Genomic DNA, 25065 nt, shown 5'->3' on the forward strand with positions numbered 1-25065 from the left:
GGGACAGGAAGTTGCTTCGTAAGGGAGCCGATCGTCCTCGCCTGATATGGCTGAGGAGGGAAGCGGGAGGAACCGGCCGACGGCCTCAGCTGCGATTCCCGGGGAATCGAGTAAGAAAGTTGTGCAAAAGAGCGGCCGATTTATGTCCCATGGGGAGAATGGGAGGGAAGGAAGGGAGAAGAAGTTGGAAGTTCCGGCTTCCGAGGCTGTTTCAGCCAGCCGCACCCCCTCGGCACAGGCGGAGGCGGGTTCGAGCCCCCGCGGTCCGTGCCGCGGCTTCAGAGTTTACGGTGCCGCCCTCGGATTAATTGAGAAAACTAGTTAAATTTAGCCAGGGGTCTGCGTATCGGACCACCACAGTCAGCCTATACATCAGGGGTCTTCAAACTTGGCCCTTTTATGACTTGTGGACTTCAACTCCCAGAATTCCTCAGCCAGCTTTGCTGGCTGAGGAATTCTGGGAGTTGAAGTCCACAAGTCATAAAAGGGCCAAGTTTGAAGACCCCTGCTATACATAATCCGGGGCTATAGGATACCACTGGGGCTACATAAAGAGAGCTTGCAGCATGTACAGATAGTCCTCAATTTACTACAACTCGTTTAGTGACCGTTCACAGTTAACAAGGGTACTGGGGAAAAAAGTGATTTATGACCATTTTTCCGCACTTGGTGATCTTTGAAGCATCCCCATGGTTATGTGATCAAAATTCGGACGCTTGGCAACCGGTTCATACTTTTTTTTTTTTTAATTCCATTTATATCCCGCCCTTCTCCGAAGACTCAGGGCGGCTTACAAACTTAGCAGTAGCCTTCATTCTATGTATATGCCTGCTTATTAGGGCTTTTGCCCCCCCCCCAAGCGGCATTATTACAAAGTCAGCTTAATTGCCCCCAACAATCTGGGTCCTCATTTTACCTACCTCGGAAGGATGGAAGGCTGAGTCAACCTTGAGCCTGGTGGGATGCGAACCTGCACTAATTGCAGGCAGCTGGTGTTACTTAAGGAGGCATTAGCCCACTGCTCCACCAAGGCTCATGGTGACTGTTGCAGCATCCCCTTTGCAACCTTCTGACAAGCAAAGTCAATGGGGAAGCCAGATTCACTTAACTGTGCTACCAGCTGAACAACTGCAGTGATTCAAGTTAACAACTGTGGCAAGGAAGATTGTGAAATGGGGCAAAACTCAACAAATGGCTCACTTAACAGCAGAAATGTTGGGCCCAATTGCGGTTGTAAGTTGAGGACTACCTGTACTTTAAACAGGATATATGAACAGTTCAGCAAGTTAAATGTGTAATCCATGAAGCATTATTCAAAGAGAGAGAAGACTGCTTACTAGATTCTTTAGTCAATCAGTCCAAATGCTTTTGTGGTTTCCTAAAATAAGGACTAAATAATTCCTTGGCTAAGTTCACACAACAGCTAAAACCTAAACTTGGACTAAGAAATCTTAATTGCTGTGCTCATGTAACCTGTTAAGGTAAAGGTAAAGGTTCCCCCGCACATGCATGCTAGTCATTTATGACTCTAGGAGCCGGTGCTCATCTCCGTTTCAAAGCCGAAGAGCCAGCGCTTGTCCGAGGACGTCTCCGTGGTCATGTGGCCGGCATGACTAGACGCCAAAGGCGCACGGAACGCTGTTACCTTCCCACCGTAGTGGTCCCTATTTTTCTACTTGCATTTTTCCGTGCTTTCGAACTGCTAGGTTGGCAGAAGCTGGGACGAGTAACAGGCGCTCACTCTGCTACGCGGCACTCGGGATTCGACCTGCCAAACTGCCGACCTTCTGATCGACAAGCTCAGCGTCCTAACCCACTGAGCCACCGTGTCCCTTCATGTAACCTGTTATGCCCAATCAAATTAGTATAGATCAGTGATGGCGAACCTTTTAGAGACTGAGTGCCCAAACTGCAACTCAAAACCCACTTATGTATTATCATGTGCCGGGTGGGCGGGGCCCATTGGGTGGGTGTTGCCCATTGAGTGGGTGTGGGCAACTGGGTGGGTGTGCTGCTGTGGTAATGGCAGATTGGGTGGGACTAAAAAGTTCAAACAATCAATTCCAACTTTGCAAGACCTCCCCCCCCCAGAAGTTGAAATTGATTGATTGAACCTTTTTTTATTTTTCACCTGGCAGCAGAGGCCTAAAGGGAAAAGGTTTTAGAAAACCCAGCTGAAGGCTTAGGACTGGGGCGACAGCGCGTGTGCCGACAGGGAGGGCTCTGCGTTCACCACTACGGGTATAGATAGTCCTCAACTTATGGCCACAATTGAGCCCAAAATTTATGTTGGTAAGTGAGATGTTTGTTAAGTGAGTTTTATGTACTTTCTTGCCACAGCTGTTGAGTGAATTGCTGCAAATGAGAAATTAGTAATTAGGTTGTTGGTTAGAGTTAGGGTTAGGGACACAGAAATGGTCATAAGTAGGAGGCAGCTGCCAAGCATCTGAATTTTGATTACATGACCATGGGGATACTGCAAAGGTCATAAGGTGAAAAATGGTCAGTGCCATTGTAACTTTGAACAGTCACTAAATGAAATATTGTGTAAGTCGAGGACTACCTGTATAGAATTGTGCCAAAAAAAAAAAGTATTGGCTCCTGCTTTTCACTAACATTGTCAGTGAGAGGAGAAACACTGGAGTCTGTGGTTACCTGTTTTAGTTTTTAGCTTATTCTAAATAAGATATTGAGGGACGTGTTGGCTCAGTGGGTTAGGACGCTGAGCTTGTCGATCAGAAGGTTGGCAGTTTGGCGGGTCGAATCCCGAGTGCCGCGTAGCAGAGTGAGCGCCTGTTACTCGTCCCAGCTTCTGCCAACCTAGCAGTTTGCAAGCACGTAAAAATGCAAGCAGAAAAATAGGGACCACTACGGTGGGAAGGTAACAGCATTTCGTGCGCCTTTGGCGTCTAGTCATGCCGGCCACATGACCACAGAGACGTCCTCGGACAAGCGCTGGCTCTTCGGCTTTGAAACGGAGATGAGCACCAGCCCCTAGAGTTGGAAACGACTAGCACGCATGTGCGAGGGAACCTTTACCTTTACCTTAAATAAGATATTATTCAAAAGAAGAATTCATATCTGTTAAAATATTAGTTTTTACAAACTGCATTTGAACATGAGACTGAACTAGGGGTAGTTTGCTCTGTCCTGACTGAGTTCCTACAACGTGCCAAGCCAAACAAATCACCCATCTTACGGGTTAATGTAGGGGTAAGCAGTTGCCTTCTTGTAGACAAGGAATGACTATTCCTAGCATTTGAGTAGGGCACAGTGGAGAAGGTGCCGGTGGTTACTTTTTCCCAGGAATTTTCTTTTGTCTTTTTTTTTATTGAAAAGTTTTAAAATACATTTTATCTTTCACAATCCCCCCTCCCCCCACCCCTACCTATCCCTCCCTGCCCCTCCCCCCATTTCCCCCCCCCCACTTCCCAGAGCTAAGTACAGGGTATAAAAACAAAGAACAATCATTAACATCCATATGCTACCAACAATAAGTTCTTAAATCTATCACTCTCTAGCTCATATAAGATAACTACAAACAATATTAATATTACATATAAAAAGAAAGAAAATAAAAAAGGAAGACTTATTCAAATGCTAAATGAAACTTTTTGGTCCCATATTTGTTCTGGATATAATCAATCCATTTTTTCCACTCCATAATATAACATTCTTGCGAATGATCTTTCAGGTAAGCCGAGATCTTCGCCATTTCTGCCAGGTCAGAAACCTTTAGAGTCCATTCCTCTATAGTCGGCAGTTCCTCCTTCTTCCAATATTGACCTATTAAAAGTCTTGCTGCCATAATTAAATTCAACATCAACTTAATGTCCACAACAGTAGCATCTGTAATTATGCCCAACAAAAACAATTGCGGACAAAACTTTATCCTTTGCTTGAAGATCTTCTGCATATTCCACCAAATTTTTATCCAAAAAGCCTTAACCTTTTTGCAGGTCCACCATATGTGAAAATATGTTGCATCTTCGCCACCACACCTCCAACATTTTGGCTGATAGTTCGGATACATACTTGCAAGCTTTTTGGGATCTAAATGCCATCTATAAAACATTTTATAAAAGTTCTCTCTTAGCTTTTCAGCTTGTGTAAATTTTACGTTCCTCACCCAGATCTTTTCCCACATGTCCATTGTAATAACTTCTTGGATATTCTGGGCCCATTTTATCTTTAACAAGTTCTGTTTCTGAGTCAATTTCTATCAATGCAAGATATATCCGTTTGATATGTGCTGGACCCTGATTTCTAATTTGCTTTATCAAATTTTCATCAGTCATTGCAAAACCAATTTTCTGATCTTCTTTCCACCTGGCCCGTAACTGAGTATATTGAAACCAAGTTTGAACAATCTTCTCATCTCGCAAGAGGTTGTACGGCTTTAAACACCAGACATTTCTTTCCAAGCTTAAAATCTCCTTATACGTAGTCACATCATGTTTAAAACCAACATTTATATTTTCTATTGCGTGTTTAGGAATTGCCCACAACGGCATCTTGTAATCTAACTTATGTCTATACTTCTTCCAAACTCTCAACAATGCCTGTCTTAAAATATGCACTTTAAACACATTATCTACCTTCTTATCATACAACAAATATGCATGCCAGCCAAATAACAAGTCGTGACCCTCAAGATTTAATAATCTCTCTTGTGTCAAATTAATCCAATCACTTATTCCTGATAACGCAGCAGCTTCATAATATAATTTAAGATTAGGCATTTTAAGACCACCTCTTTCACGAGTATCCTGCGTAATCTTAAGTTTAACTCGTGGCCTTTTCCCTGCCCAAACAAATTTATTGATACCCCGTTGCCATTCTTCCAAATTAGAATCTTTTTTAAGAACCGGTATCATTTGAAATAAAAATAGAAATTTAGGCAGGACATTCATTTTCACTGCTGCAATTCTTCCCAGCAAAGACAATTGCAATTTTTCCCAGCTCTCCATTTCTTTTTGAATTTTTCCCCATAACTTTTCATAGTTATTTTTATATAACTTTGTATTAGAGGGTGACAAAAACACCCCCAAATATTTGACCCTTTTAACAATCTCAAATCCAGTTAATCCTTCTAAAAGGGCCTTTTGCGATACTGTCATGTTTTTGGCCAGAATTTTAGTTTTTTGTACATTAACTTTAAATCCAGAAACCTTCCCATATTGCATTATTATCTCCATCAGGTCCACAACAGAGTTTTCTGGCTGGGTCACCGTAACAACCAGATCATCTGCGAACGCTCTCAGTCTATAATCCTGATCTCTAATTTGTATCCCCTTAATTCTTTCCGAATTCCGTATTTTTACCAATAATATCTCCAATGTTAAAACAAATAATAAAGGTGATAATGGACACCCTTGTCTTGTACCCTTCTCAATATTACATACTTCAGTCAAACTATTGTTAACTATTATTCGAGCAGTTTGTTTTTGATATAATGCCCTAATTGGTTGCAAAAATTTATCCCCAAAGTTCATTTTATCTAAAACTTTCATCAAAAATTGCCAATTCAATTGATCAAAAGCTTTTTCAGCATCTAGAAAAATTAGCGCCGCAGGGATCTGGTTGTTCCTTTCCAAGAACTCTATCACATCAACTATATGCCTCACATTGTTTTTCATTTGCCTACCACTAATAAACCCAGTTTGATTAAATGGCGATGCAGTATACAGGTAGCCCTTGACTTACGACCACAACAGAGTCCAAAATTTCTGTTGCCAAGCGAGACAGCTGTTAAATGAATTTTATCACATCTTACGACCTTGCTTGTCACAGTTGTTAAGTGAATCACTCTGGTTGTTAAGTTAGTAACACGGTTGATAAGTGAATCTGGCTTCCCCATTGACTTTGCTTGGCAAAAATCTGCCAAAGGTGATCAATCACATGACCCTGGGAGACTGCAACCGTCATAAACCGTCAGTGACCAAGTGTCTGAATTTTGATCACATGACCATGGGGATGCTGCAATGATCGTAAATGTGAAAAATGGTCATAAGTCACTTTTTTCAGTGCCGTTGTAACTTTGAATGGTCACTAAACAACCCGTTGTAAGTTGAGGACTGCCTATATGTATTGCAAGACTTATACTAAAGTTCTGCATCTCTTTCCCACCTCAAAATGACAAGAGATCCTACCATAGATTTTCCATATTCATGATCAGAAGAGCCTCCTAGAGGCCACAGAAGGGAATCTGACCCCTGCTTAGTCTTGATGGTGAGCCCAACCCATTTCTTGGCAACTGGCTCATATTTATGGCGGTCACAATGTCCCAGGGTCATGGGATCCCCTTTTGTGACCTTCTGACAAGCAAAGTCAATGGGGAAGCGGAAGCCAGATTCCCTTAACAACCTGTTGTGATTCAGGGTCAGCCAGTGGGTTCGGCAGTTGGGTCAGACGACTCAGAGGAGGAGGGGGGTGTTGAAGAGCTTGCTGAGGGGGTTGGAGAGCTTGCTGAGGGGGTTGGAGAGCTTGCTGATGAGAGCCCTCAGCCAGGCCCCTCCCACCTGGTCACGACGGAGACCCAGCTGTGTGAACCTGACAGCATAGATGAAGATGACCCACAGCTGGCCCTGTTCAAGGACGCCCGACGCAGGAGGCAGTCAATCAGGAGTAAACAGAGGAAGGCAATGGGGCACCTCGGAAGGAGGCAGAGAGAAGCCATGCCCTGAACTGTATAAAAGGGGAATGCGTGGGAGGGCTGGTTTGCTGTAGGCAACCGCTTGAATAGTTCCTGTTTCATAGCTCCTGTTTCATGGTTCGTGTCTTGTTTTGCTCTGTTTTATGTTAATAAATTTGGCAGGCTTAATTCCAGCCTCTTGCCGTTTGTAAAGGGGTTGTCCCTGCCTTTTCTGCAGGGCCGGTAGCAGGCTGGTACAGAACACAACCATATGACTAACAAATGCAGTGATTCACTTAACGACAGCGGCAAGAAAGGTTGTAAAATGGGGGAAAATTCACTTAACAAATGTCTTGCTTAGCAACAGAAAGGTTGGGCTCATTTGTGGTCGTAAGTCGAGGACTACCTGTACTCCACTTTCCTTAAATATCAGGAAATCGGAAGCCAACTTAGCAAGTTTGCAGAAAAATGAGTTAGAGATCGGTTCGATACAATTGCAAGGTAAAAGACTGAAATCTTTTCTCTCTTTCTTGCCAAGGACTTTCTGACAGCATCTCATGCATCCTTCGAATTGGGAAAGCCTTGTTGTTGGGGTAGGCAAGATTTATTTTATTTATTTATTTAAAATGTTTATATAAACGGACTTCTGGTTTTGCGCCATAGCGCACAGCTGAGGGATTGCAGAGCTCTGCACCCTACGGCTAGTTTCACCCTGCCAAGGGACCCTAAATGGGTCTAAAGTCGCCCCGGAGAGACGCTGAAGAAAGAGGGGCACCCTGATGTTCGCAGAACGACGGCAATTGTCCTGCTTGATCCAGGTGAAACCCTCTAACCCGACAGGAGAAAGGCTGGCCACACTTCAGTGACCAGCCCAAGCTACTTGCAGCCAAAGTCCAAAGGCACTAACCAGAACAATGTGAACAGCGTGCTTGAAACAGGGTGAGGAATTTGATCTTCTGTCTCCTATTTTGTATCTGACTTCCTGAAAAGATTCCCAAGAAGCAAAAATCCTCCCAAAGTGAGAAGGGAGGGGACTACACCGCACCCTTCCATAGATGGAAATGGCGAATTAAAATGGGGAACAGAAATATATTGAAATGAAGTTAAAAATACTACAGTCTGGATAAATTTGAAAACTAAGAAAACTGTTAAAATTCCATACCTGAAAAAGTATTGATATAATATAACAACAACAACAACAACAACAACAACAACAACAACAACATAATAATAATAATAATAATAATAATAATAATAATAATAATAATAATAATAATAATAATAATAAGAAGAAGAAGAAGAAGAAGAAGAAGAAGAAGAAGAATTAGAAGAAGAAGAATGAGCAGCTACTGCCACCTAGTGGAGGATTAGAGAAAACTATAGCTGCATTGACTCAGAATTTGGAAAGATGCCCAGAAATAGCAAAAAACAGCTAGGAACAAAGCATTGAGCTATCTACTACAGAGTGAAATTATATATGTTTAGAAACTGCTGACCTGGGGTTATAAACACATTGAGCTGCATTTTTAAGTTAAAAGCTGTTAACGGAGAAAGAAAAACCTTGGCCTTTGGTTAATCTTCTAAAAGGGAAGTTACTGGAAAGCTTTCAGGTGGTTAAACACTTTGGATTGAAATCTTGTCTGGTTGATAATCATAAGACCCCTGAAAAGAAGAACTGTTACAAAATACTGTTTTCAGTGGTGCTTTGATAATTGGAAACATACTGAAAATTACAAAAAACATATATAAAGATAAGAACTACAGAAGTTTTGGTTGTTTGGATTTTAAGATAGGCTGGTTTGATAAAGCTAACTAAAGAGACTATGGTACCGGTGAAAAACTACTTAGTGCAGACATGTCAAACTCGCAACGTCACGTGACATCGCACGATATATCGGGATGATTTTGCCATTGCCAGCAATGGGGTGGGCACAGCTTCTGCATGACGCATCCTGCCCGTGGGCCAGCAGTTTGACACCCCTGACTTAGAGGATGGATGTTGTATATTTATCTAAAAGTGACAGAAAACCACACCTAACACCTCCTGCCAAAGACCCCTGTGCGGAACATCAGAGTTCTGCAGGAACAACAACTCAAGACAAAGCAAATACATTCCAGGAGAAAATATATGCAATGCTGCAAGAGAATCAAATGACTATTATCTTAAATCATGATGAGATTAAAAACAACTTTGATAACATAAGTGATCATATCTTTAACTTAAAGTCACAAACAACTCTCAAAAAATGATGATAAAGAATGAACAAATAAATCAGACAATAGAATACAAGTCAGAGGAAAATGACTTAAATATGAAAGCTACAAATGAAGAGAACTACAACTTAATACAAACAAAAGAAAATCTGCAAAATTTTGCTACAACAAAGGAAATAAAAAAGATGTTTTACCTTCCAGGACTTCAAAACAAACTTGAGGACAAAAAAGGAAGATTTAATAAAATGGATTAAAGAGCTGTCAGGAGAATCATTAAAGTGTGGGAGACAAAAAATGAATATTCTACTTAATTTGCCTTTTTTATCCCCAACAATATCTACAAAAATACAACCTGGCAAGCTAAACCTACTGATTTGGAAGGCGACCTGACAAAACAAGAAGATTATAATTAGATTTAAGAGATGTGATTCAACTTACCAGATGGAATACTATATGACTAAACACTTGTTTGAATACGGTTTAAAAATATAAAGTTTGGATATAAAGAGGCCCTATAGATGTTGCTAGATGATGTACTACAGTATATGATTAAATTCTTGTTTGAACATGGTTAAAAGAATAGATAAAGCTTGAACATAAATGGGCCCTATAGTAAGAAGGATTAGATATATAAGTAATATAATAGTTTTATAATATATGAAATGTAAACATTGAGACAGTATATTTGAATGAAAAGTTTGGATATTCAAAGGCAATGAATTTTGAGAAAATTATGACTGATAACAGTGGTTTCAATACTGAGGAGAAATTAAGCTTAAATAAGAACTTTGAAAACAGGACATATAATGACTTAATAAGATGACTTCTATAAATACAATCGAAAAATAAGCTGATTAGAAAAAGATGCTATATGCTGATGTTATTGTTATATGTACAAATACTAGAAAAATGTTTATACCCAACTCTGTATGTATTGAAAGTATTAAGAATTATATTTGTTTAATGTAGACAAAAGAAGAATATTACTGGAAGAAGAGAGGATCAAGGAAATATGTTATCAATTAACATATTGATCAGCTATAGAAATTAATTATTATTGTTTTTAAATATATCAACCCAGACAACACACTATTCACTAAGCACTAAATATTGTTATTGTAAAAAAAATTAATAAGATATATTTAAAAATGTTTATATAGATACCCATTTGATAATCAAGTCTAATGACCCTTATGACCCTACAAGTGATACGATGGGTATATTTTGAGCATAAATGAATGCTCTCCAAGAGCTGAGAGCTGAAGAAGCTTCTTAGATAAGAAGCAAAACATCTTGAAAGAAAAACAAGAAAGTCCAGTTACCTCTTGAAAAAAGCACCTTTGGGACAATGCTCTCCAAGCTTTCTCTAGTCGCTTGAATAGATCAGAATCCAGATGTGCTGAATTTGGGCCTCCCAGAAGGGGGTGGGGGTGAGTCAAAGAATTTTCACAGGGGTTCTTGTTGTGAGGAAAAGAGGAGAAGGGAGTATTGTGTATTTTCACCACCCCCTTGAGTTACTTATGAAGTAATAAAGGTATCAGACCCCGTCCGACGAGTCACCCAAAGATGGAAACCGGAACGGGAGCTGGTTCTTCTAGCCGTGTTTATTTTCCTCATAAACAGTTGCTTAAAGACCAATGAAGTCAGCGTTGACTTTACAGCACAGTCAACGCTGTTAAATAACCGGCAGAGCCGACTCCCACCACCACACCCTAATCACACCACCACGCCCCCACCCTACTTAAACACCGCCTCCCAAGATTCCCTCCTTTTGGCTCCCACCCCACCACCAATGCAGCCGGTAAGTTACCCCCCAGCCTAAACCTCTCTCCGTCCCCCCAGAACCCTGCCTAGGCTCCTTTGTCCTCTCACCACCCCAGACCGCTGCAACCTGCGCTCTAAACCCCTCCCCGGCCCACCGGTCGTCTCCGTCACCCCCTGGCCCGCCCGGGCATCCATTCTTGACCTGCAGCTCGGGCGCAGGGCAGCCATCGCCCGGCCCATCGCACAGCTCCTTCCCAGCCTGTAAGCAGCTTCTGGGAGCCGGCCGGCTGGTTTGCGGCCTCCCCAGCTGACAGGCGGCCCGCCGCTGCGTCGTTTTCCCAATTGTCCCATTCCTCGGCCCGTCAGAGTGGTGTGGGCGTGGCCAGCCATTTCCGGAGCCCGGCAGCATGGCGAGGAGACGAGGAGGCCGGCGAACGTCCCTGCGACCCGGTACGTTGCCCCGAGCGGTCACGGGGAAGCTGGGAGGGGCCGTATGCCGAGCCGGTCCTCCGGGAGACGACGAGCGCCGGCAGGGGGTCTGGGGAGGGCTGTACGCTGTCCTGGCCCTCTGGAAGGCGTTGGGCGCTGGCGGGAGGCTTCGGGGCCTGACGGGGCGCTCAGCAGGAGCCTGACGGTCGGGTGAGTCTCCCCGCGGCCCGTCTGAATGTCGGGCGTGCCCGGCCCGACATGCCGCCCCCCCTACCAAGGGTCCTCCTGCAGACGTAGAAAACAAGGGTTTAGCATCATTCACTATGCGCACACCCCCATGTGCCCCACCCCCCGGCCTGCCAGGGTGGGCTCGGTGGAACGCCCGGATCAAACGTGGAGCATGGACATCTCCCCGTGACACCCACGTCGCCTCCTCCACCGGGTACCCCTTCCACCGAAGAAGATACTGTAGAGCACCCCTCCGCACCCTGGAGTCTAAGACCTCCTGCACCTCATACTGGTCAGTGTGAACCGGTCTGGGACCCCCCTCCCCTGCTGCCGCGGTAGCCGCTGGAGCAGGTTTCAGCAAGCTACTATGGAACACCGGGTGGACCTTACCCAAAAACCTAGGCAACCGCAGCCGCACCGTCACCGGGTTTATCACCTGCACCACCCGGAACGGCCCGAGGTATTTGGGTCCTAGCTTACGGCACGGAACCTGTAACCGTAAATACTTGGTGGACAAGTAAACCAGGTCCCCCACCCGCGGTGTAGCAAAGGGTTTTCGTTTCTTGTCCGCCTGTGCTTTGGACGCTACGGCAGACCGATCCAACGCTTCTTTCGCCGCCCCCCAGGCAGCCGTGATCTGATGCATCCAGTCAGGCGGTGAGCTCGGAGATCCGTCGTCCTGGGGACACTCACTGAAGGGAACGAACTCGTGACCGGTGACCACCCGAAATGGAGAGAAGCCAGTACTACTGTGAACTGCGTTATTGTATGCAACCTCAGCAAGCGCTAACAGGTCTACCCAGTCTGTCTGCCGAAAAGAAACATAGCTTCGTAAATAGCGTTCAACAGCAGCGTTGGCTCGTTCTGCGGCCCCGTTGGTGCTGGGGTGATAAGCGGTACTCAATCCCTGGGACGAGCCGATATGTCGCAAGAACTCTCTCCAAAACCGGGCCGTGAACTGTACCCCTCTATCCGAAATCACACGCCGCGGTACTCCATGCAGTCGGTATACTTGCGTGAGGAACAACCAAGCTAGGCGACGGGCTGATGGCAACCCCTTACACGGGACAAAATGTGCCTGTTTAGAAAACAGGTCAACTACTGTCCAGATAACAGTGTGACCCTTACTCTCTGGGAGGTCCACAACGAAGTCCATGGCGATGTCCTGCCAAGGCCGAGTTGGGTCAGCTACCTGTTGCAATAACCCCAAAGGCTTCCCAACATGGGGTTTTGTAGTGGCACAAATATGGCAACGCCGTACGTACTGCTCGATGTCATTCTTCATGCGGGGCCACCAGAATTGACGACGTGCCAGATGTAAAGTCTTCACGAACCCGAAATGTCCCGCTTGTTTAGCATCGTGGCACCCATGTAAAACACGTGGCCGCACGGTTTCAGGCACATATAACCGTGTTCCATGCCACGCTAAACCGTCCCGCATAGTTAACAGTCCCGGATTACTCAGCAACCAGGCATCCTCCTGCAAGGTCCTTTTGATGGCCTGGTTCAAATTCTCCTCCATCACCTGTCTTGCACTCTCTAAATCAATCCCCTCGTTCGCCAGTGTCGGGATGAGTGCCTGCACCACCTCCTCCCTCTTGCTGTCAAACTGAGGCATGCGTGACAAGGCATCCGCCAGAAAGTTCCGACCCCCCGGTACATACTTCAGCACAAAACGGAAGCGACGAAAGTATAAGGCCCATCGGACATGTTTAGGCGACAGACGACGAGGGGTTTGAAGGGCTTCCAGGTTTTTATGGTCTGTCCACAGTTCGAACGGACGGGAAGCCCCTTCCAGAAGATGTCGCCAGGTTTCCAAAGCCCAACGGACCGCAAAAGCCTCCTTCTGCTCCTCAGCCAGTGGTGCAGAGTCCTCCGTGCCTTCTGCCATAGCGAACTGCCAGGAAAAGAGCTCCCCACAAAGAATAAAGGAACGCTGACTTACTATCAGACCCCGTCCGACGAGTCACCCAAAGATGGAAACCGGAACGGGAGCTGGTTCTTCTAGCCGTGTTTATTTTCCTCATAAACAGTTGCTTAAAGACCAATGAAGTCAGCGTTGACTTTACAGCACAGTCAACGCTGTTAAATAACCGGCAGAGCCGACTCCCACCACCACACCCTAATCACACCACCACGCCCCCACCCTACTTAAACACCGCCTCCCAAGATTCCCTCCTTTTGGCTCCCACCCCACCACCAATGCAGCCGGTAAGTTACCCCCCAGCCTAAACCTCTCTCCGTCCCCCCAGAACCCTGCCTAGGCTCCTTTGTCCTCTCACCACCCCAGACCGCTGCAACCTGCGCTCTAAACCCCTCCCCGGCCCACCGGTCGTCTCCGTCACCCCCTGGCCCGCCCGGGCATCCATTCTTGACCTGCAGCTCGGGCGCAGGGCAGCCATCGCCCGGCCCATCGCACAGCTCCTTCCCAGCCTGTAAGCAGCTTCTGGGAGCCGGCCGGCTGGTTTGCGGCCTCCCCAGCTGACAGGCGGCCCGCCGCTGCGTCGTTTTCCCAATTGTCCCATTCCTCGGCCCGTCAGAGTGGTGTGGGCGTGGCCAGCCATTTCCGGAGCCCGGCAGCATGGCGAGGAGACGAGGAGGCCGGCGAACGTCCCTGCGACCCGGTACGTTGCCCCGAGCGGTCACGGGGAAGCTGGGAGGGGCCGTATGCCGAGCCGGTCCTCCGGGAGACGACGAGCGCCGGCAGGGGGTCTGGGGAGGGCTGTACGCTGTCCTGGCCCTCTGGAAGGCGTTGGGCGCTGGCGGGAGGCTTCGGGGCCTGACGGGGCGCTCAGCAGGAGCCTGACGGTCGGGTGAGTCTCCCCGCGGCCCGTCTGAATGTCGGGCGTGCCCGGCCCGACAAAAGGGAGAATAAAAACAAATGATCTCATTCAAGAGCATCACTTTGTCAAAGGCTGCTCTGTGCTTTTCAAGGAGTCTTTTCACTGCTCCTCTTTAGCATCTCTGCCCACGGTGCGGAATCTCCCATCCAGAGCCCAGTGATGGAAAGCGGTGTAGGACGGTGCTAACTCCACCTGGTTCAAGTTGGCACAAAGAAGAGGGAGCCAAGCTATTCTCCAAACCGCCTGAAGGCAGGACAAGAAGCCATGGATGGAAACTAACCAAGGAGAGAGCCAACCTAGAATTAAGGAGAAACTTCCTGACAGTTAGAACAATTAACCAGTGGAACAACCTGCCTCCAGAAGCAGTGAATGCTCCAATACTGGAAGTTTTTAAGAAGAGACTGAACAGCCATTTGTCTGAAATGGTATAAGGTTTCCTGCCTGAGCAGGGGGTTGGACTAGATGACCTCCAAGGTTCCTTCCAACTTTGTTGTTGTTATTGTTTGCTGGGCTCAGACGCCTCATCTGTTCATGCCTTTTTCTCTGGTAGGTTCATCAAGACTCTGTGGCAGCAATATGCAGCTTGCTTTCGCTACCCGGCCTCCTTGGAGCAGTTTGACAGAGACAACATGCCAGGGGAGCAAGCAAATGGAGAAGACGAGCCAGATGCTGCCCAGATGTATTCACTGAAAGAACACATGTTCCGCATATTCCAAGAACTCAGAAATAATGCAGAAGTCACCAGGTAGGAAGAATGGGATCCATCCAGTCCATGTCTGTAGGCCACTGTGATTCTCCCTTTGAGGAGAAGGCCGGTTTCCAATGGACCTCTGATTGGTTGTATTTTACTTTTTGTTGTTTTTGTTTATTAAATTTATATGCTCCCATGTCACTATCGAGGGACTCTGAGCAACTTACATCATAAAGAAGAGCAACAAAGATAGGGGACTGGAAGCTAAAACATAAAGGATGGTTGCTGGAATTGGGTATGTCTGGTTTAATGAAGAGAAGGGTGAGGGGTGACATGATAGTAGTGTTCCAATATTTCAGGGGCTGCCACAAAGAAGAGGGAGCCAAGCTAATTTCCAAAGTGCCTGAAGGCAAGACAAGAAGCAACGGATGGAAACTAATCAAGGAGAGAAGCAACCTAGAACTAAGGAGAAACTTCCTGACAGTTAGAACAATTAATCAATGGAATAACCTGCCTCCAGAAGTGGTGAATGCTCCAACACTGGAAGTTTTTAAGAAGAGACTGGCCAGCCATTTGTCTGAAACGGTATAAGGTTTCCTGCCTGAGCAGGGTGTTGGACTAGATGACCTCCAAGGTTCCTTCCAAAATCATCATCATCATCATCATCATCATCATCATCATCATCATTATTATTATTATTATTATTATTATTATTATTGATGATGATGTTGGAAGGAACCTTGGAGGTCATCTAGTCCAACACCCTGCTCAGGCAGGAAACCTTATACCGTTTCAGACAAATGGCTGAATAACAACAACAACAACAGCTAAGGGAACTAGGTATAAAATTTAGCCTAACGGAGAGAAGGTGTAGGGGTAACATGATAGCTGTCTTCAGATACATGAAGGGCTGCCACATGGAAGAGGGGGTTGATTTATTTTCCATAGCACCTGATGGCAAGATTAGAAGCAACTAGTCAAGAGGGCGATCCAACCTGGAGCTAAGGAGAAGCTTCCTGACAGTGAGAATGTTTGCTTGCTTCCTGGAGTTGTGGGAGCTCCATTGTTGGTGGTTTTCAAGAAAAGATTGGACAACCGTTTGGGATGGAATAAGGACTCCTGCTTTGGGCAGTAAGTTGGACTAAAAGATCTCCATGGTCCTTTCAGTCTTATGATTCTACTAATCACTCCCACTGTGGAATGCCCCTATCAGAGCTGCAAAGTCAGTTGGGAGAGCTAGGTTTTCAGGCCCTTTTCGGAAGGCCAAGACAGTAGAGGTAGATCTCATCTCAGGGGTCACATTCAGTGGTGAGATTCAGCCGGTTCTGCCCAGGCCCAGAATGGATAGAGAGAACCAGTGCTTTTTTTGTAAAAGAAAAAGGTGCCGGAACTCACACATGTCATGCAACCCGCCTTGCCTACCCTACAAGGTTCCATCCAAAAAAGGTGCCGGAACTCTGTTCTGAGCGTTCTATGAGAAAAAAAGCCCTGGAGAGAACCAATTGTTCACATATTTGAATCCCACCACTGGTCACATTGTTCCACGGGATAAGAACCACAGCAAAAAAGGCTTTTCTGGATCCTGAATGATCAAATTCCTTGGCCAACAGGATCCAGAGCATGCTCTTTCTGCCGGACGGATGGGATGGGCCAATCCCATTGGGATGAGATGGTAGCTTAGATAATAAGTGTTTGTTACTGCTCTTGCCTGAGAAGGCACATTCTGGATTATTAACACAGATGAATACTATCCTACCTATTAAAGCACCCCATGAGTACATTTTCAATTGTATTTGATGATAGAGTTCCTAATAATAAGGAAAAAAAAAGTGACTGTATTGAATATGATGGGACAGCCCACCAGTTCTGATATAAGATGCACCAGCTACTTCTGGTGAAAGCTGGTAAGATCCAAATAATAATAATAATAATAATAATAATAATAATAATAATAATAATAATAATAATAATAATAATAATAATAATAATAATAACAACAACAACAACAACAACAAAACAACAACAACAATAATAATAATAATAATAATAATAATAACTACTTCTTCTTCTTCCTCCTCCTCCTCCTCCTCCCATTCTCCTTTCCTGGGCTTCAAATGATATGCGAGGTCCATAAGAGCTTTTCTTTTAAACAAAACAAAACATGCTGATTCTATCGGTTGGATTTGCCACTTTTTATGTGATTTTGATTTGTTTTCCAGAATTACGTTTTTTGTGCTTATTGGACTGAGATGTCCCTCTCCCCTTACAGAATGGCAGAAAGCATCACCGGTGAAAATCTACTCCGGGCTCTGGCCGAAATATCAGAGGACATGTTTGCCACTGGAATCAACTGGGGACGGATCATTGTCTTCTTCTACTTTACATACGAAGTTGTCCGACAGGTAAAAAAAACCTGAAAGCATAATGTCTGTTGTATCAACATCCTTAAGGAGTGGACAGGAAAAGCAAGACAGGCTGAAATGAGTGGGGTTGTAGTAAGACCCATAGAAACGGTGCCAGTGTAGGCTGGGTTGCTTTGGAGGGGAGGGGCTTTGGGGGGAGGACGGTCTTCATACTTTTGAGTGGGCTGAAGGTCACATGGAGGCAGGGCAGGATTGGCAGAAAGTGAAAATAGAAATTTTTATTTTATTTTAAATGCTTATTTTAAGGAAACAGCATTATTTTCTAATTTTTTTTCCTGCCCTGGAAGGATAGGTTTGATGTAGCTTTTTAGCAGATGTGGTCTGGGGAAGTAACTGTGCTGCAGAAAAACAACTTGGCAAATGTGTAAGGCCCTTTTGCCATAAATTACTCTCCCTTCCCTGAAAGAAGAGGATTTATAAGGATGAAGCTTCTCTTAATTAAAATCTTTCATCTCTCCTTACTGGTAATTTTACTGGCTCCTTCTCATCTTACTTGCATGTCACCCTAAGAGATGGCGTGGTTTTTGTTTATTATATCTGGGTCAGACGTGCTGGTTACCATGTTTGGTAGCTATGGTTCGGCTTTGGCTAGTTTGCTTTATTTATGGCATGGTGTGCTGGACAAACCTACATTATTGGCTAATTTTTAATTAAGGAAACATTAGTTTTCCAGGAAAAGGGTAGATGGGAGGGCTCTGTACACTTGGATCCATTCATTACTAGCCATAATGTCAAAATGATGACATGTAAGTCATCAGCATGCAAATGATGCAATTGTAGGCTTGCATCATGATATTTAAAGCTCCCATCTTTTTTTTCTTTTGATGTCATTTTCCCTTCTAGGAATGCCCACGACTCTGTATATTTCTTTTATAAGGTAAAGGTAAAGGTTCCCCCGCACATGCGTGCTAGTCGTTTCCAACTCTAGGGGCCGGTGCGCATCTCCGTTTCAAAGCCGAAGAGCCAGCGCTTGTCTGAGGACGACTCCGTGGTCATGTGGCCGGCATGACTAGACGCCAAAGGCGCACGGAACGCTGTTACCTTCCCACCGGAGTGGTCCCTATTTTTCTACTTGCATTTTTAGGTGCTTTCGAACTGCTAGGTTGGCAGAAGCTGGGACGAGTAACAGGCGCTCACTCTGTTACGCGGCACTCGGGATTCGACCCACCAAACTGCCAACCTTCTGATCAACAAGCTCAGCGTCCTAACCCATACCAACAAGCAAAAAAGAGAGTTACAAAAAAAGAATACAGGGGAAAGGGTGGTTTTTCTATCTCCTACCCACATTGACTGTTATTCTGCTTAAGCCATTGCATACCTATTTTAAAGGAAAAACAGACAAAATGATACATGAGTCTTTTTTGGGGGGGGTTGCCTGGGGTGCTTTGTATGTTTGAAGCTTCTACAAGATTTAAGTCCCTGTTTTGTCTTATGGTTTGTGTTCTTTAAATCTTCCAGGGGCAATTCTCCTTTGTCTTCACTCAATCCATTTGATCCTTTACTCTTTCCCCACCTATTGAGGAGAAAAAATGGGCCCCTAAATCACTAAGTAATTCTTCTTTTTGTTTCTTTTGAGTTGCATGCTACCCCATCCTAGCTTTTCAAATACAGAATTGACCATGGCATTTTTTTTTCAGAAGGAAGTCATGCACTCAGCTCAGTGCTAAAAGCAGATTTTAAACCTGGTTGACCTCTCTCTTTTTAAGTAGTTAGAGCATCTGTTCTTCTTTAGCTCAATGTGACTTTCCACAGATTACCATCCCTAGTATAAACTGATTGGGGAAAAGGGTGTCCCTTTGCACGCTTATCTCAGAATAAATCTGACTGACAGTTGGATTTACTTCTGAATTAATACACGCATACAGTTGCTTCCTTTGTCTGAAATGTCCATGATTACTGAAAATTAGGAAGTCCTAATTTACTGGTATAAGGGACGCGGTGGCTCAGTGGGTTAGGACGCTGAGCTTGTCAATCAGAAGGTTGGCAGTTTGGTGGGTTGAATCCTGAGTGCCGCGTAACAGAGTGAGCGCCTGTTACTCGTCCCAGCTTCTGCCAACCTAGCAGTTCGACAGCACGTAAAAATGCAAGTAGAAAAATAGGGACCACTACAGTGGGAAGGTAACAGCGTTCCGTGCGCCTTTGGCGTCTAGTCATGCCAGCCACATGACCACGGAGATGTCCTCGGACAAGCGCTGGCTCTTCGACTTTGAAATGGAGATGAGCACCGGCCCCTAGAGTCGGAAATGACTAGCACGCATGTGCAGGGGAACCTTTACCTTTACCTTTAATTTACTGGTCACCAGGTTGAAGTGAGCTGGTGAATTCACAAACCTTGGAACACATTCTATTGAAGTTTTGACAAGTAGTTTTAATTCATAGCCAAGAAACTCCTAATGTGTAAATCTGATTTTTCTAGCCATTATTTCCCACCTTAAAGGGTGAGCCCTTTAATATTTTGACTAAAAAAGAGCACCGAAGCTTATAAATTCTAGCGTCTTTTTTTAATCATGTTGCTCTTTCTTCTTTTCTACACCCACAGTCTGCCCGCAGTTTCTTTGGGGATGTGATGGACTGGGCCATGAACTTTATAAGGGATCGACTGGCTCTCTGGATTGAACAGCAGGGAGGTTGGGTGAGTATTTCTCTTACAGTCAAGATTTGAGAAGATTTTGTTAGAAATGTAGACCTAGGTCAGCTATAGAACACATGTATAAAAAGCCTGGTTCAGGCATTGGATCTCAAGTTGCATCATCCCCAATCATCATGGATCTTTACTAATAGGAATTATTCTGTAGTAATATCTGGAAAGCCACAGCATCTTTAGAAGATCCCACAACCTGGAAGAGTTTAGCTCTTGATCAGAAAAAGTAGGGCAACCTTAAACTAAGCCATAATGCTGTTTCATTCATTTTATCTTAAGTGTGTTGTAGGAGCCCAAGAATTGTGCTTTGTTCACTAAACCATGATGCACAACCTAGCTAGTGTAGCTGATTTGTGCTCATAGGAATCAAATTCTCTTAGCTGATCTTCCTTTTTAACAACTGCATTTGTGTGGGGGTTTTTATTATTATTATTATTCTGTGTTGACTGTCTTGAAGAAATCATAGTTCATGCATTTGTTGTCTTGAAACTGTTTGGGGCAGCTTGTTCCCAAGAAGTCCAACAGGGGGCAGACATACCATGTCATGCTAAACCCAAGTTAAAGATAAAGGTACCTTTGAATAAAACGTGATTCCAAGCAGCTACATGGATGTGTTTGTGGAAACTGTCATCCAGTTCAAAAGAATATAGACAATTTAGGAACATAAATATTTCCTGGAGAATTTATATTCCATGAAGCCAGTTTGTGCACAACATAGCTGGGTTCAGAAACCTAAAAAATACCAATTGTCTTTTAAAGGGCATGTTTCTAATCCTTAAGACAGCAAAAGCCAGCATGACAAGTGTTTGAGGCCTGTTTAGGTGAATTATCTAAAAGTAGGAATTAACAGTAATATTTTCTGTGGAAGGTCTATATGACTCTATGGCTGCATAGGTAAAGGTAAAGGTTCCCCCGCACATGCGTGCTAGTCATTTCCAACTCTAGGGGCCAACGCTCATCTCCGTTTCAAAGCCAAAGAGCCAGCGCTCGTCCAAGGACGTCTCCGTGGTCATGTGGCCGGCATGACTAGATGTCAAAGGCGCACGGAACACTGTTACCTTCCCACCGTAGTGGTCCCTATTTTTCTACTTGCATTTTTACGTGCTTTCGAACTGCTAGGTTGGCAGAAGCTGGGACAAGTAACAGGCGCTCACTCTGTTACCCGGCACTCGGGATTCGACCTGCCAAACTGCCGACCATCTGATTGACAAGCTCAGCGTCCTAACCCACTGAGCCACCGCGTCCCTATGGCTGCATAGGAAAGCAGAAAAAAAAATAGGCGTATAGTTTAATTTTTCTTTATAATTCATCTTTTTTTTTAAAAAAAGCTTGATTTTTAAACAAAAATCACTACTTGAATTGTTACTGACCCAAAACACTAATTTTCTCCCAAATAGTACAATATTAGTGCAGATCCTTAAAGATACTGTTAATTTAACATTTATGCAGTAGATTAATATGCTACTTAGACTACATTTCCCCCCCCCCCCGTTTCACTAGACTAGAGAGTTTGCTGCACAAGGACCCCTGAAAGCCTTGTATGGACACCCAAAACTTGCTATAGAGCTTTTGTTGTGAATGTGACATGGGGAAAAGTGTAAAAAGGGTTTTTTTTTCCTGGAAAATAATTACATCCAATAAATATTTTTTTTAACTCATGTCATTACAAATGACCTCAATCCAACATTTTGTTGTTGTTTTTTCCTGGTCTTGTTCACATCTTTTTGGAATGTGACTTTGGACATATACCTCACATCATTAGAAGCTGCGGTGCATTCTTCATTCTGAGATAAATGTTCCTATTCCCTACCCTACAATACAGATAGTGCACGGCTTACAGCCATTCATTGTTGTAACTGCTCAAAGTTGCCACAAGACTGAAAAAAGTGACTTAGGTCCAGTCCTCGCACTTACGACCGTTGCAGCATCCCCACAGACACATGATCAAAATTAGGGTGCTTGGCAGTCGGCATATATTTCTAACGGTTGCGGTGTCCCGTTATCATGTGATTGCCCATTTGCCACCTTCCCATCTGGCTGCCAACGAGCAAAGTCAATGGGAGAGGCCAGATTTGCTTAACGACTGCATGATTCACTTTACAACTGCAGTGACTCGCATAACGACCATGGCAAAAAGGGTTGTACAATTGGGCCTGGCTCACTTTACAACCACCTTGCTTAGCAATGGAAATTCTGGTCTCAATTGTGGTCGTAAGTCAAGGACTATTTGCATCCCATCAAATATGACTCATTTATATTTCCCACAAGTGCTTATTGCAGTGATAGTGAACCTGTTAGAGACAGAGTGCCCAAAAAACCGTCGCTGCCCCCACCCTGCCCTGCCCGCAGGGCCACCCACTGGCGGCCGCAGATTGCCCAGCAGCACCATGGTGGCCACACCCTCCGCCCATGCCCCGCATCATCTGTGCGCGATGGAGCATGAGGGCGGAGTCTTGTTCCCGCTGCCCAGGTGCCATGTCCTTGGCTGCGCTGCTCTGTGTGGTCCATGCCCAGGGGCAACTCTCCTCCGGGGGGCTGCTGGTGAGGAGGGGGCCGTGGGGGGAGGCGGGGATGGGGCAACGGCATGTGAGCCCATAGAGAGGGCTCTGAGTGCTGTGTTCTGTACCAGCCTGCTACCGGCCCTGCAGAAAAGGCAGGGACAACCCCTTTACAAACGGCAAGAGGCTGGAATAAAGCCTGCCAAATTTATTAACATAAAACAGACACCAACCATGAAACAGGAGCTATGAAACAGGAACTATTCAAGCGGTTGCCTTCAGCAAACCAGCCCTCCCACGCATTCCCCCTTAAATACAGTTCAGGGCGTGGCTTCTCTCTGCCTCCTTCCGAGGAGCCCCATTGCCTTCCTCTGTTTACTCCTGATTGACTGCCTCCTGCGTCGGGTGTCCTTGAACAGGGCCATCTGTGGGTCATCTTCATCCACGCTGTCAGGCTCACACAGCTGGGTCTGCGTCGTGACCAGATGAGAGGGGCCTGGCTGAGGGCTCTCATCAAGCTCTTCAACACCCCCCTCCTCCTCCTCCTCTGAGTCGTCCGACCCAACTGCCGAACCCACAGGCTGACCCTGAATCACAACACGCTGCCTCTGGCACGCGTGCCATAGGTTCGCCACCTCTGGCCTATTGCTTCCCCCGGACAGATCTTGAATGGGAAGCATTTACAGGCCATAGAAACTACACTGATCTGACTGGAGATGCTCTTGAATTAATCTACCACTTGTCAGCATCCTCTCCTCCGCTCTCCTTCACCCTTTCCTTTTCTCCTTACCGTAGCAGGGAGAAAACAGCTCGGTTTCCTGCCTGCTAGCCAGCTGATCATGGGGTCAAAGTGGACTGTGCTCTCTATACTTACAAGAGCTCCACTTTTTGTAGCCTCAAAATTATAGGTTGCCAACCCACAAATTAAGTTAAACGCTACCACAGGCTACATTAAGAGCCACGTCAGGCGTTGCACAAAAGTGTGACTGAACTATTTCAGGCCCAACTTCTTTTCCTTAATTCTATAAAGCAGCATTTTTAAAGGACAGCAGAGATGCAGTTTTTCCTTAAACGATTAAGAACGGCTCCCAAACGGGATGATATTTTCTGCTGTGAAAAATTGCAGAGGTGAAGCTGCAAAGGTTACAGAACAAAAACAGAAACTCTGTGGAAATAGAAAGGCAACAAAACGTTGCTTGGGAAACATCTGTTGACTTTTCTCCTGCCAGGTTAAATATTTCTGTACCCCTTGCATTCAAAATGCTTCCATTCTTGTTTGTTTTTGCTTTGCTTTTTTTCTTTTTAGAGCGGCCTGCTAAATTTTCTCCCGTCATCGGAATAGAAATCTGGAGAGATCGGTATTTCTCATTCCTGCTGTGTGGAAGAAAACTATTCATTCCTCCTGCTCAGAAATAATAGTAAAGTGAAACTGTTGCTTGCTTACTTGAGTTGTGAGTCGTTACAAGACAGCATAACTTGTTAGACTTCAGTTGAAAACAAGCTACTCTTAAAACTGTCACGTCAGAAAACTTGCTGGAATATCTGTGGCCTGTAAGTAGTTTTCCTCCTTGTTTTTTATATATAAATTTTTATTAGACAATTTTAAAGAGCACATAAAAACCTAACACTGATGAATACAGAATAAAAAAAGTAAAGGAAAAGATTTTCCCTGCCTAATTGTGTCTGAGTCTAGCGGGCGTTGTTTATCTGAGTTTTTTTAGCCAAGGGAATCAGCGTTGACCGAAGACACTTCTAAGGACATGTGGCCAGCGTGATTATATGGTGAGCGCATGGGACGCTGTTACTTTCCACCTATTTATCTACCCGCATTTTGCATGCTTTCGAATTCTAGGTAGGCAGGAGCTGAGGTAATAATGGAAGCTAACCCCGTCACACGGCGCTCAAGTCTCGAACCCGGGCTGCCAGCTTTCTAGGGGATAAGGTCAGCTGAGCCACCATTTCCCATGAATACAGAATAAGGAGAACAAAGAAAGAGAATGTGAAGAAGAAAAATACAGAAAGAAAAAAGAAAGAAATGATAGCAGTGGAAAGAAGTAGCTTTTAATTTCATAGAATCATAGAATAATGAGGCTAGGAGTGACGTTGGAGGTCTTCCTCCAGGAGGCAAACTATTGCTTAATAGTTCTTATTATCAGGAAATTCCTCCTTGTTACCCGATTGGCTCTCCTTTTGACAAACTTCCATCGCTTCTTGTCCTGTCCTCAAGTATTATAGAAAATAAATTGACACCTTCTTCCCTCTGGCAGCCCTACAAGTATTGGAAGGCTGACTATTCACTGAGCAACAAAGAAACAATGTTTTTATGTGCATTCTGTCTTTTTAAAACATTACTATTTTGCACATTCTAGGCATTTTATTGTCCTCTGTTCTGAATTAAGCAGCATATCGTAAGATTTAGGTGACAGCATTATTTTACCTCAGTGTGTTTCTTTACAATTAAGACTTGTTGGGAAGACACCTTACTTCAATGTGGCCAACCAGATTAATTTCACAGGCCAGATGCTTCCCACCCTGTATTGGTTAGAGAACCTGAAGACTTCGGGCCCCAAAGCTAACCCTTGATTCCTTGAACCACAGCAACAAGAAGATGTGTCGAGACAGATTGTTTTAATGAAGAGTATTCTGGGCGATGCAGAGATCCAGCCCTCCACTCTCATTTGGTTGACCAGGCTGGTAAAA

General features: G+C 44.8%; 1 protein-coding gene across 1 annotated transcript; it reads left to right on the top strand.

Annotated features, from left to right (window-relative positions):
* Positions 1-24736, top strand: LOC310648660 (apoptosis regulator BAX-like). Its single transcript, XM_083376636.1, has 6 exons — positions 1-110; positions 7173-7227; positions 14663-14857; positions 17073-17205; positions 19766-19858; positions 23672-24736. Exons 1-6 carry the CDS (start codon positions 47-49, stop codon positions 23705-23707), a joined length of 576 nt encoding a protein of 191 aa, XP_083232762.1. The 5' UTR covers positions 1-46; the 3' UTR covers positions 23708-24736.
* Positions 24737-25065: the final 329 nt, after the last annotated feature.

This window comes from Vipera ursinii, assembly GCF_947247035.1.
Source record: "Vipera ursinii genome assembly, chromosome: Z".
Lineage (NCBI taxonomy): Eukaryota > Metazoa > Chordata > Lepidosauria > Squamata > Viperidae > Vipera > Vipera ursinii.

Excerpts from the sequence above, each read along its gene's own strand:
- LOC310648660 (XM_083376636.1), top strand. The coding sequence starts at position 47 with ATGGCTGAGGAGGGAAGCGGGAGGAACCGGCCGACGGCCTCAGCTGCG. Across the intron at positions 7,228-14,662 it reads GGGAAAGCCTTGTTGTTGGG|GTTCATCAAGACTCTGTGGC; the intron begins GTAGGCAAGATT and ends TTTCTCTGGTAG. Across the intron at positions 19,859-23,671 it reads TTGAACAGCAGGGAGGTTGG|AGCGGCCTGCTAAATTTTCT; the intron begins GTGAGTATTTCT and ends TTTTCTTTTTAG.